Genomic DNA, 21878 nt, shown 5'->3' with positions numbered 1-21878 from the left:
CTCTCTCTCCCACTCTCCCTGCTTGTGTTTCCTCTCTCGCTGGCTGTCTCTCTCTCTCTGTCAAATAAATAAATAAAAAATCTTTAAAAAAAAAATGCTAACCTCACTAGTAATTAGGAATATGAAGATTAAAACCACAATGAAATATTACACACACCCATGGGAAAAGTTAATATTTAAAAATCTGACAGTACTAAAAAATAAATAAAAATTAAAAACAAATAAAAATCTGACAGTACCAAATGTTGACAAGATATGTGACAAAGACAATTTTCATGTACTTTTGGTGGGAAGTTAAATCAGTAGAACTACTTCTGAAAACAATGGCTACACTCATACAATACTGACTGGAGGGTACATCAGTGAAAACCACCTTGGCAAACAACTTGCCATTATCCATATAAGTTAAACATATACACAATTCTACAATCCAGGACTCCATTCATAGGTATATATGCCCAATAATGAGTACATATGTTCATTGGAACATTCTTTGTAAGTGCTCCAAATCACGAACAACCCAAATATCTATCAATATTAGAATAGATGAATAAACCATGATATTTTTATACAATAGATGACTATATGGCAAAGAATCAGTCACACACACCACAGGCAAATCTCAGAAACATAATGTTGAGCAAAAGAAGATGGACACAAAAGAATACATTACTTGACCATTTCATATATATTAAATTTAAAAAGCAGGCATATCCAAATTATAGTGCTTAGGGATGCATGCTTGAGTACTAAGAGTATAAAGAAAAACAAGAATGTGAATACTATGAAATCAGGATAATGATAACCCTTGGGGGATAACGATTACAAGGGGTCATAAGGGGAACTCCTGGGGTACTAGCAATCTTCTATTTCCTGACCTAGTTTCTAGCTACACAGCTGTTCTCTTCAGATAAATCATTTAGCTATTTTTGTTTCAGGCACTTTGATGTGTTTTATTTCACAAAAAAAAGGTTAAAAAAAAAGACTTAAGGGGCAAGTTAAACAGATGAGACAAAACTAAATAAAGAAAAAGGGGACTGTAAAAGAGACCTAAAGAAACTGTGCAGAATGAATCCAGAGAGATGACAATATGTTAAATATAAAGGAGAGGGGCACCTGGGTGGCTCAGTCTGTTAAACATCTACCTCTGGCTCAGGTCATGATCCCAGGGTCCTGGGATCGAGCCCCATGTCAGGCTCCCTGCTCAGTGGGGAGTCTGCTTCTCCCTCTCCCTCTGCCCCTCCCCCTGCTTGTGCTCTCTCTCTCTCAAATAAATAAATAAAATATTTAAAATTATATATAGTTTATATATATATAGAGAGAGAGAGAGACAGAGAGTTTATATAAACTATATAGTTACCAGACATGTAGGATAGCACAAAAAGTTCAGAATATGGCTGACCGAATTCCAGCAAGAAAGAAGGAGCACAATGAGGAAGATGAGAAGGAAAAGTAAGAAGAAAGGGAGGAGGAGGAGGAGAAGAACAAACAAGGTAAAGACAATTTTCAAATAGAATTTAAAAATTCAAAGAAGATACCAATCCTCATTTCCAGCTATCTCTCTGAATCCCAAGCTAGAAATACAGAGAGAACACCTACCTTCATCATAGTGAATCTTCAGAGCCACAAACTCAAAGTGAAGATCTTAGAAGGAGCTACAGAAAGTTAGATTACTATGAGGAATCAACATTTAGACTAACAGTTCACAGCAACAATGGAAGCCAGAAGACACTGGAATACTGTCTTGCAAATGATGATACATTGCCAAGCTAGAGTTTTATATCCAGTGAAAGTATCTTTCAAGATCAAGAGTAAAATAAAGACACTTCTCAAACAATAACAATGACAATAAGTTTAATGAGCCCTCAAGAAATAAACTTCTAGGGGTTCCTGGGTGGCTCAGTCGGTTGAGTAACTGACTCTTGATTTCGGCTCAGGTCATGATCTCAGGGTTGTGAGATCGAGCCCCACGATGGGGAATGGAATTGTGCTGGGTGTGGAGCCTGCTTAAGATTCTCTCTCTCCCTCTGCAGCCCCCCCCCAACTTGCTCTCAAGCTCTCTCTCTCTCTAAAAAAAAGAAAGAAAGAAAGAAACAAACAAACAAACAAACTACTACAGGATGACCTTGAAGGACATGATCCTAAAATGAAGGTCTGAGAGATAAGGGAAAACGAGCAGATAAAAAGGTAGACGCTTTGGTAAATCCAAACAAATACTCACTGTGTTAGACATGAGCAAAAACCATAACTCAACAAACACAAAAAGTGAGTAAAGGAGGAAGGGAAATAGAAATGGAAGAATGGAGGGGTGCCTGGGTGGTTGGTTAAGCATCCAACTCCTGATTTCGGCTCAGGTCATGATCTCAGGTTCGTGAGATTGAGCCCCGTGTCCGGCTCTCCACGCAGCGCAGAGTCTGCTTGGGATTCTCTCTCTCCCTCTCCCTCTGCCCCTCCCCCATCTCTAAAAAAAGAAAAGAAAGAAAGAAATGGAAGAATAGAGAGAAAAGGAATGAATGATTTTCTTCCTAAAGCTTTTCTCTGGCCGCAATCAGGGAAATGCAATCACACCTGAAGGAGATCTGGCCTCCAGCAGGAGTTCAATACTTACCCAAAACCAAAATGAAGTAGGTTTGAGATTACTTGCCACTTTAATTAACCCATGCCTCTGCTATAGTAACTAAACTGCTGTCACTAACTATTCACTTCAGACTACCCTGTTGATGCACTGATATTTCATTTAGTTAGAAAATCAAGGTGTTTGGGAAAAGTGAATTTTCCTCATCTACTAAAACTCACTGTTTAGCAATGGTTTCTTCTATTACTGTTGGTGTAAATATTTCTAAAATGATATAATTTCTTACACAGAATACACCAAAAGTATCCAATCCTTTCCTAATTGCCCAAGGTCACTGGCAGAAACAACTACTATTATTGCTGATCCAATGAAATACCCTCCAGTAGCCAAGGTATGGGGTCCTGCGTGACTACTAAACCTTACCCATGCTGCCACGTGTTCCCTTGGCCATCACTGCACTGGCACCTGCAAGGCCTCCCACCATGCTCTGACCTGATTTTGTGGCAGCTATTCTGCTTAGGGCCTCTTCTGATTCCATGCCCTGGCTCGAGGCCATATCCTAGATACCCAGAAGAAATACATCAGAGAATCTTGGCAAGGCATTCTATTGAATTAGTAAGAAATGATAACTATGACTTATTTATACTTTTATAATATCTCTGTTTCACGGAGATTAAAGTTCATTCTATGAGTCAGAATGATAGAGGAATGGATCCACCATATGACCCTCACCCCAGCTACGTAACAACTCTCCCAAAGGAAGAGCTGTAGGAAAATTAACCAGATGCTGGGTGCCTGAGTGGCTCAGGCGGTTGACTGCCTGACTTGATTTTGGCTCAGGTCATGATCTCGGGGTTGTGAGATCGAGCCCCGTGTCAGGCGTCGTGCACTTGACATGGAGTCTGCTTGGGATCTCCTTCTCCCTCTCTCTCTGCCCCTCCCCCACTTGCACACTCTCTAAATAAGTAAAATCTAGGAAGGAAGGGAGGGAGGGAGGGAGGGAGGGAGGGAAAGAACGGACTATCCAGATGGTTAAGAAAGCCCTGGGCTCAAGTGGTTACCTTTTTAGGTCTCCTTCCCTAGCTGTAAAGCGAAGGTAACAGTAGTGTCTTCCTACACTGGATTAATGTGGAAATTAAACAAGATGATGCAAATAAAACAGCAAAGTACCTGGCTGAGAGTAAACAGTATTTCAAATTTTAATTGTTATCTCTTTAAATGCTACTTTGTGTAATAATTCCCATGTAGGTAAACTTCCTTAACTATCCTCTCCATGGCATCCTTATGAAAATACTATTAAAAATATTAATAGTAACTAATACTTAATGAGCACTGACTATATGCAAAAACCATGCTGAACCCTTTCTAGGGCTTGTCTATTCGAATCCTTTGAAATGCCCTGGGAGGGAGATACCATTACATCCCTATTGGACACAAGTTCACTGAGACTCTCAGAGAGTAAGTAGCTTGTCGAAGTTCAAGGAATGATAAGTGGTCAAAATGGAGCTTGTACGGATTTGCCTCACTCTAGAACCCTCCCCTATCCTATAAGCACTCCCCTATCCTGATAAGAGAGGCAGCTTCTCCTTCTGCTAAATTCTAGCTGTGAGCTAGCCGAGAACAGGCTAATTCTCCTTTACTCTCCTCCTCTACCTACTATTCAAGTCACCTAGTTAGAAAAGCAGAAAAGGGGGCGCCTGGGTGGCTCAGTCGTTAAGTGTCTGCCTTTGGCTCAGGGCGTGATCCTGGTGTTCCAGGATCGAGCCCTACATCGGGCTCCTCCGCTGGGAGCCTGCTTCTTCCTCTCCCACTCCCCCTGCTTGTGTTCCCTCTCTCACTGGCTGTCTCTCTCTGTCAAATAAATAAATAAAATCTTTTAAAAAAAAAGAAAAGAAAAGCAGAAAAGATGCATACGTTCTGTTTTTGCTTTTTAACTTACCCACTCACAGTCGATTCCAAGCACTGGACAGTCTTCTAACTCACTTCTAAGCAAGGGCTCAATCTGATCCCACTCCGCCTCCTGAGACACAGTCACCACCTTTGCTCCGAGGATCCTCTCCTCCCATGAGGCTCTGGGGGCACCGGCGTGCAGCTGGTCCTCTCGTGGAGGGGACAGCTCCCTCCTGCCCGGTGCTTGCTGCTGCTGCCGCCGCGGCTGCCCAGGGTCGAGGCTCGCTTTGCTCCTCCGCCGCTGGATGCCTTTCCACAGGACAAACCCCCCCACAGCCACACCGACAAGGGTGGTCACCGTCAAAGCCATTAAGTATCTAGACATCTTCAACATTTTGTGCTCTTTAGGAAAGCATATCACTAATCCCACAATCTGCAAAACAAGTGGCAACAAAATATTTATACACAGAATTTAAACCTACATGGAAACATGTTTTCCCCTAAAAAGCAGTCCACTTACAATATCTGTGTCCACAAACTAAAACAAAATGCTACAAATTTCCACATGGGAAGAGTGATACTTATTTTTCTCCCTTCTGTACATTCTGTTCTCCGTCTCTCTCTTCATTCCACCCGAGAAAACCCCCATCCTCTACCAGCTGCCCAGCGCTCACTTCAGCATGTGACAACAGGGCATCTGAACATAGATAAGAACATAGACAAGAACAAATTCCTGAAAAGAATTTGAAAAATCTAAAATTAATTATAATCCTACTACCCTTCGGTGACCACTGTGATCACTCTGATGTTCTATTATTTGACACAATTAAAAAAAGAAATAAGAATGGCAGATGGCTTTAGTCAGGGAAACCCCACACAACAGTCTCTCTTCCATTTTTCTTATCACATGTGGTTTTCTCCATTTATCTTTTGTGTTCCTATTCTTTTTTTTTTTTTTAAGATTTTATTTATTTATTCAACAGAGATAGAGACAGCCAGCGACAGAGGGAACACAAGCAGGGGGAGTGGGAGAGGAAGAAGCAGGCTCACAGCAGAAGAGTGATGTGGGGCTCGATCCCACAACGCAGGGATCACGCCCTGAGCCGAAGGCAGACGCCCAACCGCGGTGCCACCCAGGCACCCCTTGTGTTCCTATTCTTGACAGAGAAATGGATATATAGTAGTATTTCTGTACTACTTAAATAACAACAGAAAATGTGTAACAATAAAGGGTAAGCAGCCCTTGGCTTCAGTCACGGAGAGCTATCCTGGGACAGACACCATTCAGCACAAGGGGGTTGATCCTGTTTGGGAAGCAGTCCCAGTACAGTCAGATAACTCCATTATTCAAGAGAAGTCAGATATCTAAATTTTATGTGAAATGTCACTATTTTTAAGTGTCAGCAACAAATTTACAGTTTTTAAAACATTGTACCAGCCAAACAAAAACACTCCGGGCTCTGTGCCACCCATCTGTGGGCTCTGGCCTAAAATCTCTCATGCCCAAAGACGCAGCGATCCACTACACCCTGCCTACGCTTCTCTATGGCTGGGAGTTTCCCACCGAATGTGTACCGTTTTTATCATTCTTCAAAGCTTCAGTAATAATTACTTTTTTAATAATTTAATATTTACAACAACCCTGGGCTATCATCATACCTACAGAGCTATTTGGCATTGGAGACGAAAAACAAAATCATAATCCTTACACTGCTAATGAAAACAATAAAATGGCTGTGTTGTTTTAAAAAGACTTACTTTATTGCAGAAACTGTGCTAAGTACTCATGTGTACCTTCTCCAGTACTTTTACTGAAGGCTTAATGAGATTAAGGAATCTGCACAAATTTCTAGTTAAAATAATCTGAGGTGATGTTTTAAAAAAACCAAAAAACCCTCCCTTTCCCACTGGAAACAATACAAAATGCTGGAGAAAACATTAAAAAGATAAAAGCATAATGCAGAATTAAACTCAAAAAGAAGAAAGGGAAATCATCAGGTGCCAGAAATGGAAGTGGGTGGGAGATACAGCTGGGCAGAGACCAGAACTCCTACCAGCCCCAGCGCTGGGGTATATTGCTAGCCCATGACCGCAAGTCTAGGCCACAAGCCCGGGGCACACCTGGGACCCAGGAGAGTGCTACCTTGTTCAGGAACGGGAACTGAAAGTGCTCACCCACCAGGGTCCAGGCAAGCCACCTGCCCAAGGCTGAGAGTATGACCAGAGCTCCTCATGGGAAGGCAGAGCTCAAGCCCGCTCTGTGAAGCAGTACAGGGCCCAAGTTCATACTATCCTCACAGAAGAAAACCCTAAGCCAAGAAACTAAAATGAAAATGGTTAGAATTGGTGGATTCTGTTGGGGTGTGTGTGTGTGTGTGTGTGTTTCTGTCTGTCTGTCTGTTTCTAACACACAAGAAACATGCAGGACTTCTACAGAAGACCAGTCCCTAGAAGAGCAATCATAAATGAATAACAACAAAACACAAATCAAAAACCTTAAAGCCAATAAAAAACAGTTCACAATAGATCCAAACAAAAATATCCATATCCGAGATCTGAAAGGAACTTTAAAATAATAACACTCGGGGACTTAGTATTAATAACACTTAGAGACTTCTCTAAGTCTCTGAAATAAATAAAATCTAAAACATGAACAGGAGAAAACAAAAAATGGAAATTCTAGATACGAAAAATATCTGTTAAATATTTTTTAAAAATTCAATACTCAAAAGGCAAGTTAAACAGATCAGACAGAGAGAGAGAGAGAGTTAGGCAATTGAAGGTAAATCTGAGGAACTCACTCAGAATGTAGCACAGAGAGAAAGATGAAGAAAACATAGCAGAGACATGAAGGATAGATCGAGAAACTCAACGTCCATGTGATGAAGGTTTGGAAGATGGAGGTCATCAGATTTAGTACAGTTCTGAGTCCCAATCTAGATAAATTAAATCTATCCACAAAAAGACTTGTTTAAGAATGTTCGCAACAACTTTATTCATAATAGCCAAACCCCAGCAACAGTCCAGTTGCTACCTGTCAGTAGAATAGTACTTAGTAATAATAAAAATAAACGAAATACTGATATTTGCATGAATCTTAAATAATATCAGGCTGAGTGAAAGAAGCCAGATACAAAAGAGAAACTGTACGGTTCTATTTACATAAAGTTTTAGAACAACTAAAATTAAACTATAGTAGAAACAGATCTGAACAGTAGTTGCCTGGCGGGGTGGGGGGAACGGTTTACAGGGAAGAGAGATTCAAGCGGAGTACTGAATATCAAAAAAAGCCAGTCATGAAAATTTCTAGGGAAGAGCATTTCAGGCAAGAGGGAACTTTCTAGAATAGTGTGTAACATGCCAAGTCTTGATGGAAGCTTGGATTACCCAGGTATACACATTTGTCAAAATTCAGCAATATTAAAAAAAAAAATCAGCAATATTTCTGACTTTTTCCTGTTGGCCTGACTGATGAATAACTGTTGGTTCATTCACTGACTGTCTTTCCCACTAGATTGTAAACTCCATGAAAACAGGGACCTCACCTGGCTCCTTCAACACTACATATATCCCCAGTAACTAGCACAGGGTTCATAATCATAAATACTCATCGAATGAATACAATGTAATTCCAATTGTTATGTTTTATGATAAATGTCTCTACTTTAATCATCTGATTACAAAAATCTGTCTATTCCAACGAAAGAAGTATTTTTCCCCTTACTGAGCCTTGGTGCTAAAAAGAAATAGTATGGTTCAATGCAGGGCCAGAAGTGTTACAAATTTTGTGTTACAAGCGGAAAGTCTGCGTCCCTCTAAAACTCATAGGTTGAAACCCTAGCCCCCAGTGTGATGGTATTGGGAGGTGGAGCCTTGGCAAGGTGATTAGGGTTAGGTGAGGTCATGAGGGTGGAGGCCCCACGAACGGGATCAGTGCCCTTGTAAAAGCTTGCTTCCCTCTGATCTCTGCATGGGAGGATACAGTGAGAAGTCAGCAGTCCGCCTTGTGAAAGAGGGCTCTCCCTAGGACCTAACCACGCTGGCCCCCTGATCCTGGACTTCAGCCTCCAGAACTGGGAGAAATACACTTCCATTGCTTACGATCCACCCCGTCTGTGGTATTCTATGTTAGCAGCCCAAGCAGACTGAGATAACTCGCCAAGGGCTTGCCCTGGGATCCAAAGCTTTCAGTGCCTCACCTCCTCCCATGACTGAAAAAAGTGTGCCATTTTAATTTATTTTTCTAAATTGTACATAGTAGGGGCACCTGGGTGGCTTGGTCAGTGAAGTGTCTGCCTTCGGCTCAGGTCATGATCCCAGGGTCCTGGGATCGAGTCCCATGTCAAGCTCCCTGCTCACTGGGGAGTCTGCTTCTCTCTCTCCCTCTGCTGCTCCCCCTGCTTGTGCTCTCGCTCTCTCTCTCTCTCAAATGAATAAATAAAACCTTTAAAAAAATAAAATAAAATTGTACACAGTAACTGAACATCAAGCTGACAACAGTGATTACCTAATGGTAGTAGGATTATAATTTTGATTTTTCAAATTCTATGCAAGTATGTGTATCTCTTGATAATTAGAAAAGTTACTAGTTTTTTTTTAATTAATGCTTTTTACAGATAGACAAAGTAAATATCCCACTTAAGACATGATTATATTCCTGAAGTACATCACATCTGGATGAATTAAACAAGTATGTTAAGCTGTGCAGGGAGCGGCCTAAGGTAGAGGATAAGGACAAGGGCCCTAGAGTCAAATACCCTGGGTTCAAATCCAGACCCTGCCACTTGCTAGCTATGTAACTTGGGCAATCCACTGAACTTCTCTAAGTCTCTGTTTCCTCACTGGTAAAATGGGAAAGATAGGACCTACCTGGCAGGACTCCTGTGAGGCTTAAGTAAGGTGATCAATGCACCTGACTTAGCATACTGGCTAGCACATTAGGGCTCCATCAATGTCAGCTCTTACTGCTACTGGCCTCTATAAACCACAGAACTCCTATTAAAGGAAAACAAAGAACCACAGCGTGAAAATTCAGGAGCCAGATTCAGCTCCTGCACAAGTTAAGAAGCCTCTCTCTAGTAATCCTGACAGATCATGACCTGGTCTCTCTACCTGAATACTTCTAAGAACAGGGTTCATTACCTTAAGCGGCAGTTTTTGTTGAAAAGTCCTTGCATTCTGCAAAAGTTCCCTACTCAGAAATTGCTCTCTTTTTAGGTTTTTTTTTTTTAAGGGGGGAAGGGCAAAGGGAGAAAGAGAGAATTTTAAGCAGGTTCCACACCCAGCAAGGAGCTGGACGGGCTCAATGTCACAACCCTGAGATCATGACCTGAGCCGAAATCAAGAGCTGGGTACTTAACTGACTGAGCCACCCCGGCGCCCCAGTAATTGCTCTCTTTGATGTCCAGTCAGGCCCCTGAAATAACAACAGGGTTTCCTCTCTCCTGAGAGCCTGTGAGATATGTCAAGACAGCTTTTATGGCTCCCCTTAGAACATTCTTCCTAAACCAAGCAGCCTTCTTGTGACGTGGGAGGGTCACCACTGTGGCCGGGTCTTTCTGAACGCCTCCAAGTTTGTCGATGTATCCCTTAAAATGTGGCACCCAGGTCGGTATTCAATACCTGAGACAGGGTCCAATTGCTGTGGACGACACTGGTACTACTACTTGCTAGTGTCTGGACCCTAGATTTTACTGATGTTGTATGAAATGACTCGTTTTGGAGTAGAAGAAACCCAATGGTGGGTCATATAAAGCTTGTGGTCAACTGAAATTCACTGATACCAAATTGAGTCCCCCATTTTAAAATATATATTTATAATTTATATTTTGCACTTAAATCCAAAGCTTCACATTCTTTTTAAATTTCATCCTGTTTGGGGCGCCTGGGTGGCACAGCAGTTAAGCGTCTGCCTTCGGCTCAGGGTGTGATCCCGGCGTTATGGGATCGAGCTCCACATCAGGCTCCTCCACTATGAGCCTGCTTCTTCCTCTCCCACTCCCCCTGCTTGTGTGTCCTCTCTCGCTGGCTGTCTCTATCTCTGTCAAATAAATAAATAAAATCTTTAAAAAAAGGCACAATCTGCTTTCAAAAATTCAGGATTCAGAAAAGGAGAAACACCCGTAGTGAACAGGTTGCAGGGCAGGGAGAGAACCCCGAGCAGCACGGGGATGGCAAAGAGGAAGGAGCGCGGGTATCGCTAATGCTCCTGGGAGATGGGTATGGGAAGCTAGTGCTGGGGTCAGAAAATGAGCGTGAGTCATCCAGGTGAGCAGGCAGCTAGGGGAAGGGCAGAGGGAACAGCACGTACAAGGATACAAAAGGCAGGAAGCACCACAGTATAGGCAAAAAAGTTCAAGCAAATTCAATGTGTACTGTAAGTGTAAAATACAGAATTTTGAAGACTTACTATGAAAAAATGTTACAGTATCTTATTGATAATTTCCATATCAGTTTTTAAGGTGGATCTTTTTTATTTTAGTAAAATATACAAAACACAAAACTTACCATTTTAACCATTTTTAAGTGTATGATTCAGTGGCACTAACTACATTCACAATATTGTACATCATCACCACTACTCATTTCCAGAACTTCCTCATCATCCCACACATGAACTCTGTACACCTTAAACAGCAACTTCCCATTCCATGCCCTGCAACCCCTGGTAACTTCTATTACACTTTCTATTTATATGAATTCCACATTGCTTTTTTATATGTATGTTGAAATAATATTTGAATATACTAAGTTAAATAAAACATGTTATTAAGTTTACCTTCTTTTTATATATATTTTAAAGATTTATTTACTTATTTTGGAGAGGGGGGAGGGGCAAAAGGAAGAGAGAGAACCTCAAGCAGACTCCCCACTGAGCGCAGAGCCTAACACGGGGCTCGATCTCACAACCCTGAGATCATGACCTGAGCCGAAATCAAGAGTTGGACGCTTAACCAACTGAGCCACCCACAGGCCCCTCTCCTTAGATTTTTAGTGCAGCTACTAGAAAACTGTATAGATGGGGCTCACATTGTACTTCTACTGGGTAGTGCTGTGCTGGAGCATACTGTGCATACAAGAAAACAGAGACACATGGTGCGGGAATGAGCGGATCCAGAACAAGTCGTGAGGGGCCTTAAAGTACTGTACAAGAGAAAACCTTACAGGTAATGGACAGCCACTAACAGACCTACAAGGGAAGTGCCAGGATCAAAGAACACCGTAGTGGCTGTGTGGGTGCCAGACTGGAGGACAGCAAGGCAAGAGACAGAAAGACCTCTTGGAAGACCCACAATAGTAGAGCCTGGAAGGGAAGAAGATCCAAACCAGGGCAGAAGAAGGCAGAATGAAAAAGAACTATGAGACGGTTGGGGGTGGAGGGTGTCACCTGGCTGGCTTGGTCACTTGGTCACTAGAGCATGCGACTCTCGGGATCATGAGATGCTAATGCTGGGCGTAGCTCTTATGTTAAAAAAAAGAAAAAAAAAAGGACCATGGTTCCTAACAGAATGACTGCCCTGGAATCACCTGGATAAGTAAGCCAGTCATAACTTTTACAAATTATCACTCTGAAAGTTTGATGAATATAAAATTAATAGCTTTCCAAAACCATTATAAAAATATGAAGAAAATCCCACTCATAAGAGAAACATACACCTTTTTAAACCCACACACAAAACAACCACCACATACACATACACACCGAGGTATAAACTCAACAAGAAATATGCAAGATTGATATGAAGAAAAATAGAAAATTTTACTGAAGACATAGAAGCCTGAGAGGGCAGAGACATATTATTGTAGCTGTCACATACAGAGCACACCGCACGTGCCAGGTACCTTACATTATATACAATCACGTATACATTACTCAATCCTCTCAACAACCTTTTGCAAAAGGTACTATAATTATTCTATTTTTTTAATAAAGAGATTGTTTTACAGAAATAATCAAAATAACATATAAATGCAAAGTAAACTTAATTTTTAAAAACTTTTTAAAAAATGAACTGACCATCAAGAGAGTGAAAAGACAACCCCAGGGTGGGGGAAAATATTTTCACAACACATATCTGGTAAGAGCATGCATGTAGAATATATAAAGAACTCTTACAATTCAATAATAAAAAAGACAAACTGGTTAAAAACAGGCAAGGATCTGAACAGACATTTCTTCAAAGAAAATATACATATGGCCAATAAGCACATAAAAAGCTATTAGGGAAATACAGATCAAAATGACAATGAGATACCACTTCACACCTACTAGGATGGCTCTGAAAAAAAAAAAACAATATGGAGAAATTGGAACTCTCACACATTGCTGGTGGGAATGTAAAACGGTGCAGCTGCTTTGAAAAACACTCTGGCAGTTCCTCAAATGATTAAGCATAGGGTTGCCATATGACCTGGCAATTCCACTGCTAAGTATATACCCAAGAGGAATGAAAACATATGTCCAAACAAAAGTTCACAGCCGTGTCATTCATAATAGCCAAAAAGTGGAAACAATATATATGTCCTTCAGCTGACAAGTGGATACATAAAAGGTACTGTATCCATAAGGTTATAGGTGTCCTCAAAAAAAGTATGTTGAAGTCCTAACCCCCAGTACCTGTGAATGTGACCTTATTGAAAATTAGGTCTTTGCACACATAATCCAATGAGGTCATACTGAAGTAGTGCGGGCTCTGAATCCAATAGAAATAGTGTCCTTCCACGAAGGGGAGAAGAGACACAGAAACAGGCTCCCACAGAGAGAAGTACCGTGTAAAGACAGACCCTCAGGGAAGAAGCCATGTGAAGACAGGCAGAGGTTGGAGTTTCACAGCTGCAAGCCAAGGAATGCCAAGGATTGCCAGCAACCACCAGAAGCTAAGAAGAGGCAAGAAAGGATTCTCCCCTAGAGCCATCAGAGACGGCAAAGCCCTGCTGACACCTTGATTTTGGACTTTACAGCCTCTAGAACTGTGAGAGAATACATTTCTGTTATTTTAAGCCACCCAGTTTGTGTTATTTTGTTACTGTAACCCTAGGAAACAAATACAACTTAGGACGGAATTCTGTTCAGCAGTAAAAACAGATGAGTACTGATACATTCTACAACATGGATGAAACTTAAAAATATTATGCCGAGTGAAAGACGCCTGCCACAAAATATCACAAATTGTATGATTCCATCTATATAAAATATTCAGATCTATAAAGGCAGAAAGATTAGCAGTTGCCTAGGGCTCGGGTACTGGGGAAGGGGATGGGGAATGACTGCTAATTGGCATGGGTTTCTTTTTGGGGTAATGAAAATGTTCTAAAATTAGATTATGGTGACGGTTGCACAACGTGAATACACTAAAAACCATTGAACTGTATACTTTAAACAATGAGTTATGTAAATCACATCTCAACAAAGCCACTTAAAAAAACTATTTGACAAGCTAATTCTAAAAGTCTAGAAAAGAAACTCGAAGATTAGTGCCCCAAATAGTTTTTTTTTTAAATGAGCATGTGAGCTGATAAAGTACACAATTTTCAATAAAGTAATGACAGTAATAATAAGGGAGTATTTATCCTACTAAATATCAAAATAGAACATATATTTAACATAAGATATTGTGGTATTGGTCCAGCAAAACAGAAAATTAGAAGAGTCCAGAATAGAAGAGTCCAGAAACTGTGTCTGTGTGTGAGAAAGCAGTAAATGATAAATGTGGCATTTCACATTAATACATCAATAATGCATTTAATATTCGAAGTGACACTGTTGGGAAAACAGTAACTATACACACACCATTCACACACACACACACACACACCCAGAGGAATTAAAAAAAACTCAAACATGTAAGAATTTATAGAAGAAAAGATAGTCATAAGAGGAAACCCTGTCGTGCCTTAGGGTGTAACAGGGTTCTTCAACATCAGCACTACTGACTTTTTAGTCCAGGAAAACTCTTTGTTGTGGTGGGTTTTCCTAGGCACTGCAGGATGTTAGCAGCAACTCGGTTTCCAACCAGTAGATGCCCGTCATTCCACAACCCCAGTTAGACACCAAAAAATGTCTCCTCACATTGCCAAATAGCCCATAGAAGGCAAAATATCTCCCACTGGAGAACCACCCTGATAAGGAATGACAGCCAAAAAATACAAAATGCACAGAGTAAAAAATGGATACATTTAAATGTAAAATTAAAACTATGGTTTGACAAAGATGCCATGTAGTTAAAAGACAAGCATCAACTTTAAAAAGCACTAAGTTGGGAATAAAGAATTAAAACAAATATAAATGACAAAAGATTAATATCCAGAAGACATAAAAGACTACTATATATTAAAAAACAGGGGCGCCTGGGTGGCACAGCGGTTAAGCGTCTGCCTTCGGCTCAGGGCGTGATCCTGGCGTTATGGGATCGAGCCCCACATCAGGCTCCTCTGCTATGAGCCTGCTTCTTCCTCTCCCACTCCCCCTGCTTGTGTTCCCTCTCTCGTTGGCTGTCTCTATCTCCGTCAAATAAATAAATAAAATCTTTAAAAAAATAAAAATAAAAAACAGCCCAATTAAAAGGAGACATTTCTCAAAAGAGGAAATACGAACAGCCAACAATCATGAAAACAGGCCCAATCTCTCTAGTAACTAGGGAAATACAAATTAAAACAACAATCAGAATCATTTTTTACCCATCAGATTGGCAAAAATGAAAAAAAAAGATTAATAGCATCAAATGCTTAAAAGAGCTAAGGAAATAGACATTATTATACACTATTGGTGGGCAGTTTGCCATTAAATGTCCACACGCTCCCATCCAGCAATTCGATCTGCAGGTTTGAAATGTCCACATGGGCACACAGACACATGTGGAAGGATGTTCTCTGCCACACTGTGTCTAACTGTAAGCAATATATGGAATCTCGTATACTATGAAATCTTAATATACCATGGAATGTACAGGGCAAGTAGAAAGAATAAGGTAGATCTCTACATACATATGGACAAAAAAAAGTTCCAAGACCCATTTTTAAGTATAAAAAGTCAAGTTGCTGAATAGGTACAAAATGCCCCTATTTGTAAAATATGTATTAGGAAAAATTTAACATGAAATCTTACATCTTTTTTTTTTTTTAGAGAAATAATCTTTTTTTTTTAAAGATTTTATTTATTTATTCGACAGAGATAGAGACAGCCAGCTAGAGAGGGAACACAAGCAGGGGTAGAGGGAGAGGAAGAAGCAGGCTCATAGCAGGAGCCTGACGTGGGGCTCGATCCCATAACGCTGGGATCACGCCCTGAGCCGAAGGCAGACACTTAACCGCTGCGCCACCCAGGCGCCCCTGAAATCTTACATCTTACATGCATGTAACTTATGTGAGTACTTGTCAATAAATGTAAAGAAAGAGAAATAGAAAAACACATCCCAAACTGGTAACAGTTCTTACTTTAGGGCTAAGAGATTAAAGTTGGAGATGGAAAGAAATCAAAGACGATCCATTTTGTTTAAATTTCGTACATGGATTTTTTAAAGGTTGTATGCACGGACTACGACTAAAATAAATATAAAAGAGGGGGAACCTGGGTGGCTCAGTGGGTTAAGCATCTGCCTAGGACAGATTGAGCCCCCTGTCCGGCTCCCTGATCAGCATGGAGACTGTTTCTCCTTCTCCCTCTGCTGCTCTCCCTGCTTGTGCTCTCTCTCTCTCTCAAATAAATAAATAAATAAATTTTTAAAATTAAATATAAAAGAATACATTTCTGGGGCGCCTGGGTGGCACAGCAGTTAAACGTCTGCCTTCGGGTCAGGGCGTGATCCCGGCGTTACGGGATCGAGCCCCACATTAGGTTCCTCTGCTATGAGCCTGCTTCTTCCTCTCCCACTCCCCCTGCTTGTGTTCCCTCTCTCGCTGGCTGTCTCTATCTCTGTCGAATAAATAAATAAAATCTTTAAAAAAAAAAAAATAAAAAAAAATAAAAAAATAAAATACATTTCTAAAACCAGCTCAATTTGACCAAAACGAATCATCATTTCCCCCTATTAAACTGCTTTTCTCCCACACTTCCTAATTCTGATAATCAACAAAATATTCCCATACAGCTCCTACTATCCATGTAATACAATTAAAAAACTACAGTATTGGGTGCCTGGCTGGCTCCCTCGGTGGGGCAGGCGACTCTTGATCTAGGGGTTTGTTTGTTGGAGCGCCACGTTGGGTACAGAGATCACTTAAAAATAAGAACTAAAAAATCTTTTTAAAAAATGGTATGGGGCGCCTGGGTGGCTCAGTGGTTAAGCGTCTGCCTTCAGCTCAGGGCATGATCCCAGGGTCCTGGGATCGAGCCCAGCATGGGTCTCCCTGCTCTGTAGGGAGCCTGCTTCTCCCTCTCCTTCTGCTGTTCCCCCTGCTTGAGCTCGCTCTCTCTGTGTCAAAGAAATAAATAAAATAAAATCTTTTTTAAAAATGGTATAGTGTTTTCAAGGACTGGGTATTTAAGAGAGTTTGCGTCCAATCAGTATATCAAAAGCTTAGAAAGCGTTAGGTTTGCTTATATTTTAAAGAGCAAGTATCAATTCTGTAGGCATCACTAGGGTTCTATAGTTTCCTCCCAGGGATGCGGAAAGAGAAAGGGCTGGCTCCCAGCAAGGCCCAGAGCAGCGGGTGTGGTCTGGGAGGAAAGGGGTGGTAACACTGCGGGCGGGGGCAGGTCCCCCACGAAAGGTGGGGAGGGAACTGTAACTGCGACCGCGTGCAACACGCTGCGCCCCAGGAGTTGCCAGGTGCTGTGGGGCAGTGCCTCCTTTTGAGCTGACTGAGTCTAGAAGCCATGAAGGTTTGGTAGGTGCTCCTAAAGAGAGACGAAGGGGCCCGAGGGGGCGGCCGGTGGCGGGTGGTGGGCCGCGGCCCGGGGCGAGAGCCCTCGTCGCACACCTGGGTGCTGAACCGCCGCGGGGGAGGGGGGCGAGGAGGCCGCGCCGGGGGAAGGGAAGAAGGGCTGGGCCAAGTCGCTCGCGGACGGCGGGGTCCCCGCAATAAGGCGCCCCCGCACACAGTGACATCTCCAGGTCCACAACGCCTCTCCAAAATCCGCACTGGAAACCCCTTCCTTCCCTCGCACAAGACGGGTGAAAGGCCCCGCTGGTCCCTTACTCTCACTTACCTGCGACCCCGGACCTAACCCGAACACCTGCGGCACCTCACGCTGAAAAACTGGAACCCTCCTAGGCCACCTGCGCGCACCTACCCGGATCCACTAGGGCCGAAACCACTTCCGGTACTCCAACGGGCTAGAAGGACGTAAACCCGGCTTGGGTATACAAATGGGTGACGCCATGTTGTACGGAACCTGCTGGGGCAGCTGTTCCGTCACGTTTCTCCACTGCTGAACAAAGGATCTGTTAAAATTGGGAAGGCTTAGCATCTCTTCAGAAAAGGGGTGTTTTTGTTTTTGTGTCTGGGGTGGTATTTTTATTTGTTTTAGTTTTGGTTTTAACAGGAGAAGCCTCTGGAACCCTTACAAATGCAATATGGAACATCTAATTGTTATTACTAATTAGCTCAAGTAATGTTACTCTACTGCACTAATTACCTTAACTGTTAAATGATAAAGGTAAATAGGAGAGACACTTGTTTAAATACTGTATTCCTGATTAGCAGTGCATTTTATACTATTGCCATTATAATAATTATGCCATCTTTTATAACAATAACCACAATACCTTATGTTTATATTTAAAATCATTCATTCAACTAGTCTTTATCAGTAACTATTATATGTGAAGAGGCTAATGTGTGCTGTGTATTGTTACTCTGTCATAGAAAGTGTAACAGAAGGAGAGATGAGATGAGCATAAAGAATATAAGGTATAATAATAGCTGCCATTTGTTGACTATGTACACACAGTGTGCTAGGAAATTGTTTTATGTATTTTATCTCATTTAATCCTCAAAACAACCTCCTGAAGCAGGACTATTATTAGTGACATTTTAAACGAAATGGAGAGGGATGCCAGGGTGGCTCAGTCGGTTAAATGTCTGCCTTCCGCTCAGGTCATGATCCCAGGGTCCTGGGATTGAGTCCTACCTTGGGCTCCCTGCTTAGTGGACAGCCTGCTTCTCCCTCTGCCTGCCACTCTCCCTGCACGTGCTTTCTCTCTCTCTCTCTCTCTGTCAAATAAATAAAAATAAAATCTTAAAAAAAAAAAAAGAAAAAGTTTTACCTCTCCTTTAACTCCCTAAAAGAATTTAGAATGGGAGTCTGGCCCAGAAAAAGAGCTATTACCAGAGATAACTTTCAATAACTTTTGATGTATCGCAGGGCAAATATCTAATTACCAAATATCTGCTCTTCTTCTTGTCCTGTGAATGATGCTCCTCCCATTTGAAGCCCCAGGGCCTATCCTGTTCTATAGTTTAGGATGGCATATGAGCCTCAATTGCCTGGCTTGTCCTTGGGTCTCATTCTTATGTACATAATTAAATTTGTTTTCTCCTGTTAATCCGTCTTATGTCAATTTAAATAATAGACCAGCCAGAAAAATCTAGAAGGATAGAGAAAAAATATTTCCTCCCCTACACCATAATAAACTGTCTGGGTCCATAAGCAATCACCCTAAATTAAAGGTCCAATCCAACAAGCCCCATCTGTGCATAAAGTCTTCCCAGTCAGCTTTTTAGTAGCTCACTCTTTGTCTTAGTCTATTTAGGCTATTGTAACAAAATACCATTGAGTAGGTGGCTTATAAACAACAAAAATTGATTTCTCATAGTTTTGGACTCTGGGAAGTCCATGATCAAGGTGCTGGCAGATTTATTTTCTGGTGAGTGCCTGCTATCTACTTTATAGACTGCTGTCTTTTCATTGTGCCCTCACTTGGCCAAGGGATAAGGAGTTCTCATGGGCCTCTTTTATAAGGCACTAATCTCATTTATGAGGGAGTCCGCTCTCATGACCACATCACTTCTCAAAGCCCCCACCTCTTGATACCATTATATTGGGCGTCAGTTTTCAACATATGAATTTTGAGAAGACACAAAGCATTCAGTCAATAATACCTACATAGGTAATGATATCCAAGAATAACCAGACATTGCAGGAATATCTTCAACACCATTAATTAACATTTTTTTTTTTTTTAGAGAGAGAGAGCATGTGCATGAGGAGGGGAGGGACCGAGGGAGAGGAAGAGAGAGAATCTTAAACAGGCTCCACACTCAGCACAGAGCCCAAAACAGGGCTCAATCTCACAACTCTGAGGTCGTGACCTAAGTCGAAATCAAGAGTCATGCTTAACCAACTGAGGCATCCAGGTGCCCCATTAATTAACATTTTCTAAGGAACAGGTATAGAACTCTGCACCCAGCATTTTGAGAACACAAATACTTTTAAAACTTACAAGGAAGATTTAAGAAAATTACATTTGATTTAGGCCATTGAGCAACTTTCTACAAATTGCAAAAAATTGGTATCACACAGATCTCATTCTCTGATCATATTACAATTAAGTTAGAAGTCAATAATGAAATGATTATTTTTAAAACTATATTTAGAAATTTAAAAAACATATATTTTAAAAGCTCTCTCTGACAAATAAATAAATAAAATCTTTTTTAAAAAAAAGATGTTCAACATTATATGTTATTAGGAAATTATAAATTAAAACGATAATTAGATATCATCATCTCATTGGCTAAATCCTTTTAGAATGGCTAAAATTCAAACACTGACAACACCAAATGGTGATGAGGAAATGGAACAACAGGAACTCTCATTCATTACTGGTGGGAATGCAAAATGATACAGCCACTTCTGAAGATAATTTGTCAGTTTCTTACGAAGCTAAATACAGCTTTACCATAGGATCCAGAAATCACGCTCCTAGGTTTTTTACTCAAATGAGTTGAAAACTTAAGTCCACACAAAAACCTACACACAAAAGGGATGCCTGGGTGGCTCAGTTGGTTAAGCATCTGCCTTTGGCTCAGGTCATGATGCCAGGGTCCTGGGATCAAGTCCTGCACTGGGCTCCTTGCTCAGCAGGGAGGCTGCTTCTCTCTCTGCCTGCTGCTCTCCCCTTGTGTACTCTCTCTCTCTGACAAATAAATAAATAAAAATCTATTTCAAAAAAAAAGCCCACACACAAGTGTTTATAGAAGCTTTAGTCATAAATTGAAAGCAACCAAGATGTTCTTCGATAGGTGAATGTATAATCAAACCGGTACATCCATACAATGGGATATTATTCAGCAATAGAAAGAAATGAGCTATCAAACCATAAAAAGACATAGAGGGATCTTAAATGCATATTGCTAAGTGAAAGAAGACATTCTGAGGAGGGTACATACTGTACGTTTCTAACTACATGACATTCTGGAAAAGGCAACAGTAAAAAGATCAGTGGGGCACCTGGGTGGCTCGGTTGGTTAAGTGTCTGACTCTTGATTTTGGCTCAAGTCATAATCATGATGGTCATGGGATCGAGCCCTGCTTCAGGCTCCGTGCTGAGCACTGAGCGTGGAGCCTGTTTGAGATTTTACTCTCTCCCTCTCCCACCCTTTGTGTACATGCTCTCTCAAAAAAAAAAAAAGAGAGAGAGAGAGAGATAGAAAGAAAAAGAAAGATCAGTGCCTTGCGGGGGTTCCTGGGGAGGAAAGAAGAGGTGCATAGGTGGAGTTCAGAGGATTTTTTAGGGCGGTGAACCTATTCTGTATGATACTGTAATGGTGGATGCATGACATTATGCATGTGACAAAACCCAGAGAACTGTGCAACACAAAGAGAAAAACCTAAAATAAACTATGCCCTTTAGCTGGTAATAATGTATCAGTATTGGTTCATCAATTGTAACAAATTACCACACGAGTGCAAGATTTAATAGTGGGGAAAACTGTATGTGTATGGGTGTGTTGGGGTGGGGGAAGTAGTATATGGGAACTCTCTTTACTTTCTGTTCAAATTTTCTGTAAACCTAAAACTGCTCTAGAATTAAAGTTAATTCATTTTAAAATATTGTGCCATGAACTGCTTGATTTGTCTAAAAATGCTTTATTCATTTATTCATTGATTTTGAAGACACCTTGATGTCAAATACTGAGATGTCATATACAGAAAATTCACCAACTATGGCAGGAAGTGCTGTGGCCTACCCAATATCTGCATTCTCCCCTCTGCTTAGTGACAAAAGTCAGAGGACATTTTTAAAATACATTTAAAATTACACTTAAAAAATACATTTAAATTGCATTCATAAGTTTTTTTTCTGTCTCCCTTGGTAACAGGTATGGTCATGTGATTAAGTTCTAGCCAAAGAGGTTTAAACAAAAGTTTTTGCACTGGACTCTCAGTAGTTTAAAAGGGGACAGACAACTGTCACAAGCCTTTTTTTTTTTTTTTTTTTGCCTTTTTGTTGTTACCCTTCCACTTAAT

At 41.1% G+C, this 21878-nt stretch overlaps 1 protein-coding gene across 3 annotated transcripts in view; it reads right to left on the bottom strand.

Moving 5' to 3' along the window:
• The window catches only part of EXD2 (exonuclease 3'-5' domain containing 2), a 52117-nt gene extending 34398 nt beyond the window's left edge, over positions 1–17719 (bottom strand). For 2 of the 3 annotated variants that reach the window (XM_011222062.3, XM_034642375.1), the window contains exons 1-3: positions 17613–17719; positions 9335–9460; positions 4515–4898 (exon numbers count right to left, since the gene is read on the bottom strand). In XM_011222062.3, the coding sequence (XP_011220364.1) occupies positions 4515–4859 (345 nt within the window). In that variant the 5' untranslated portion in view covers positions 4860–4898; positions 9335–9460; positions 17613–17719. The remainder of the gene's footprint in view (positions 1–4514; positions 4899–9334; positions 9461–17612) is intronic. The other variant, XM_011222064.3, reaches the window with a different exon arrangement.
• Between the last annotated feature and the right edge of the window lie 4159 nt (positions 17720–21878).

The sequence above is a fragment of the Ailuropoda melanoleuca genome, chromosome 14 (assembly GCF_002007445.2).
Source record: "Ailuropoda melanoleuca isolate Jingjing chromosome 14, ASM200744v2, whole genome shotgun sequence".
NCBI lineage: Eukaryota > Metazoa > Chordata > Mammalia > Carnivora > Ursidae > Ailuropoda > Ailuropoda melanoleuca.
This window is presented reverse-complemented; position numbering and strand designations above follow the sequence as displayed.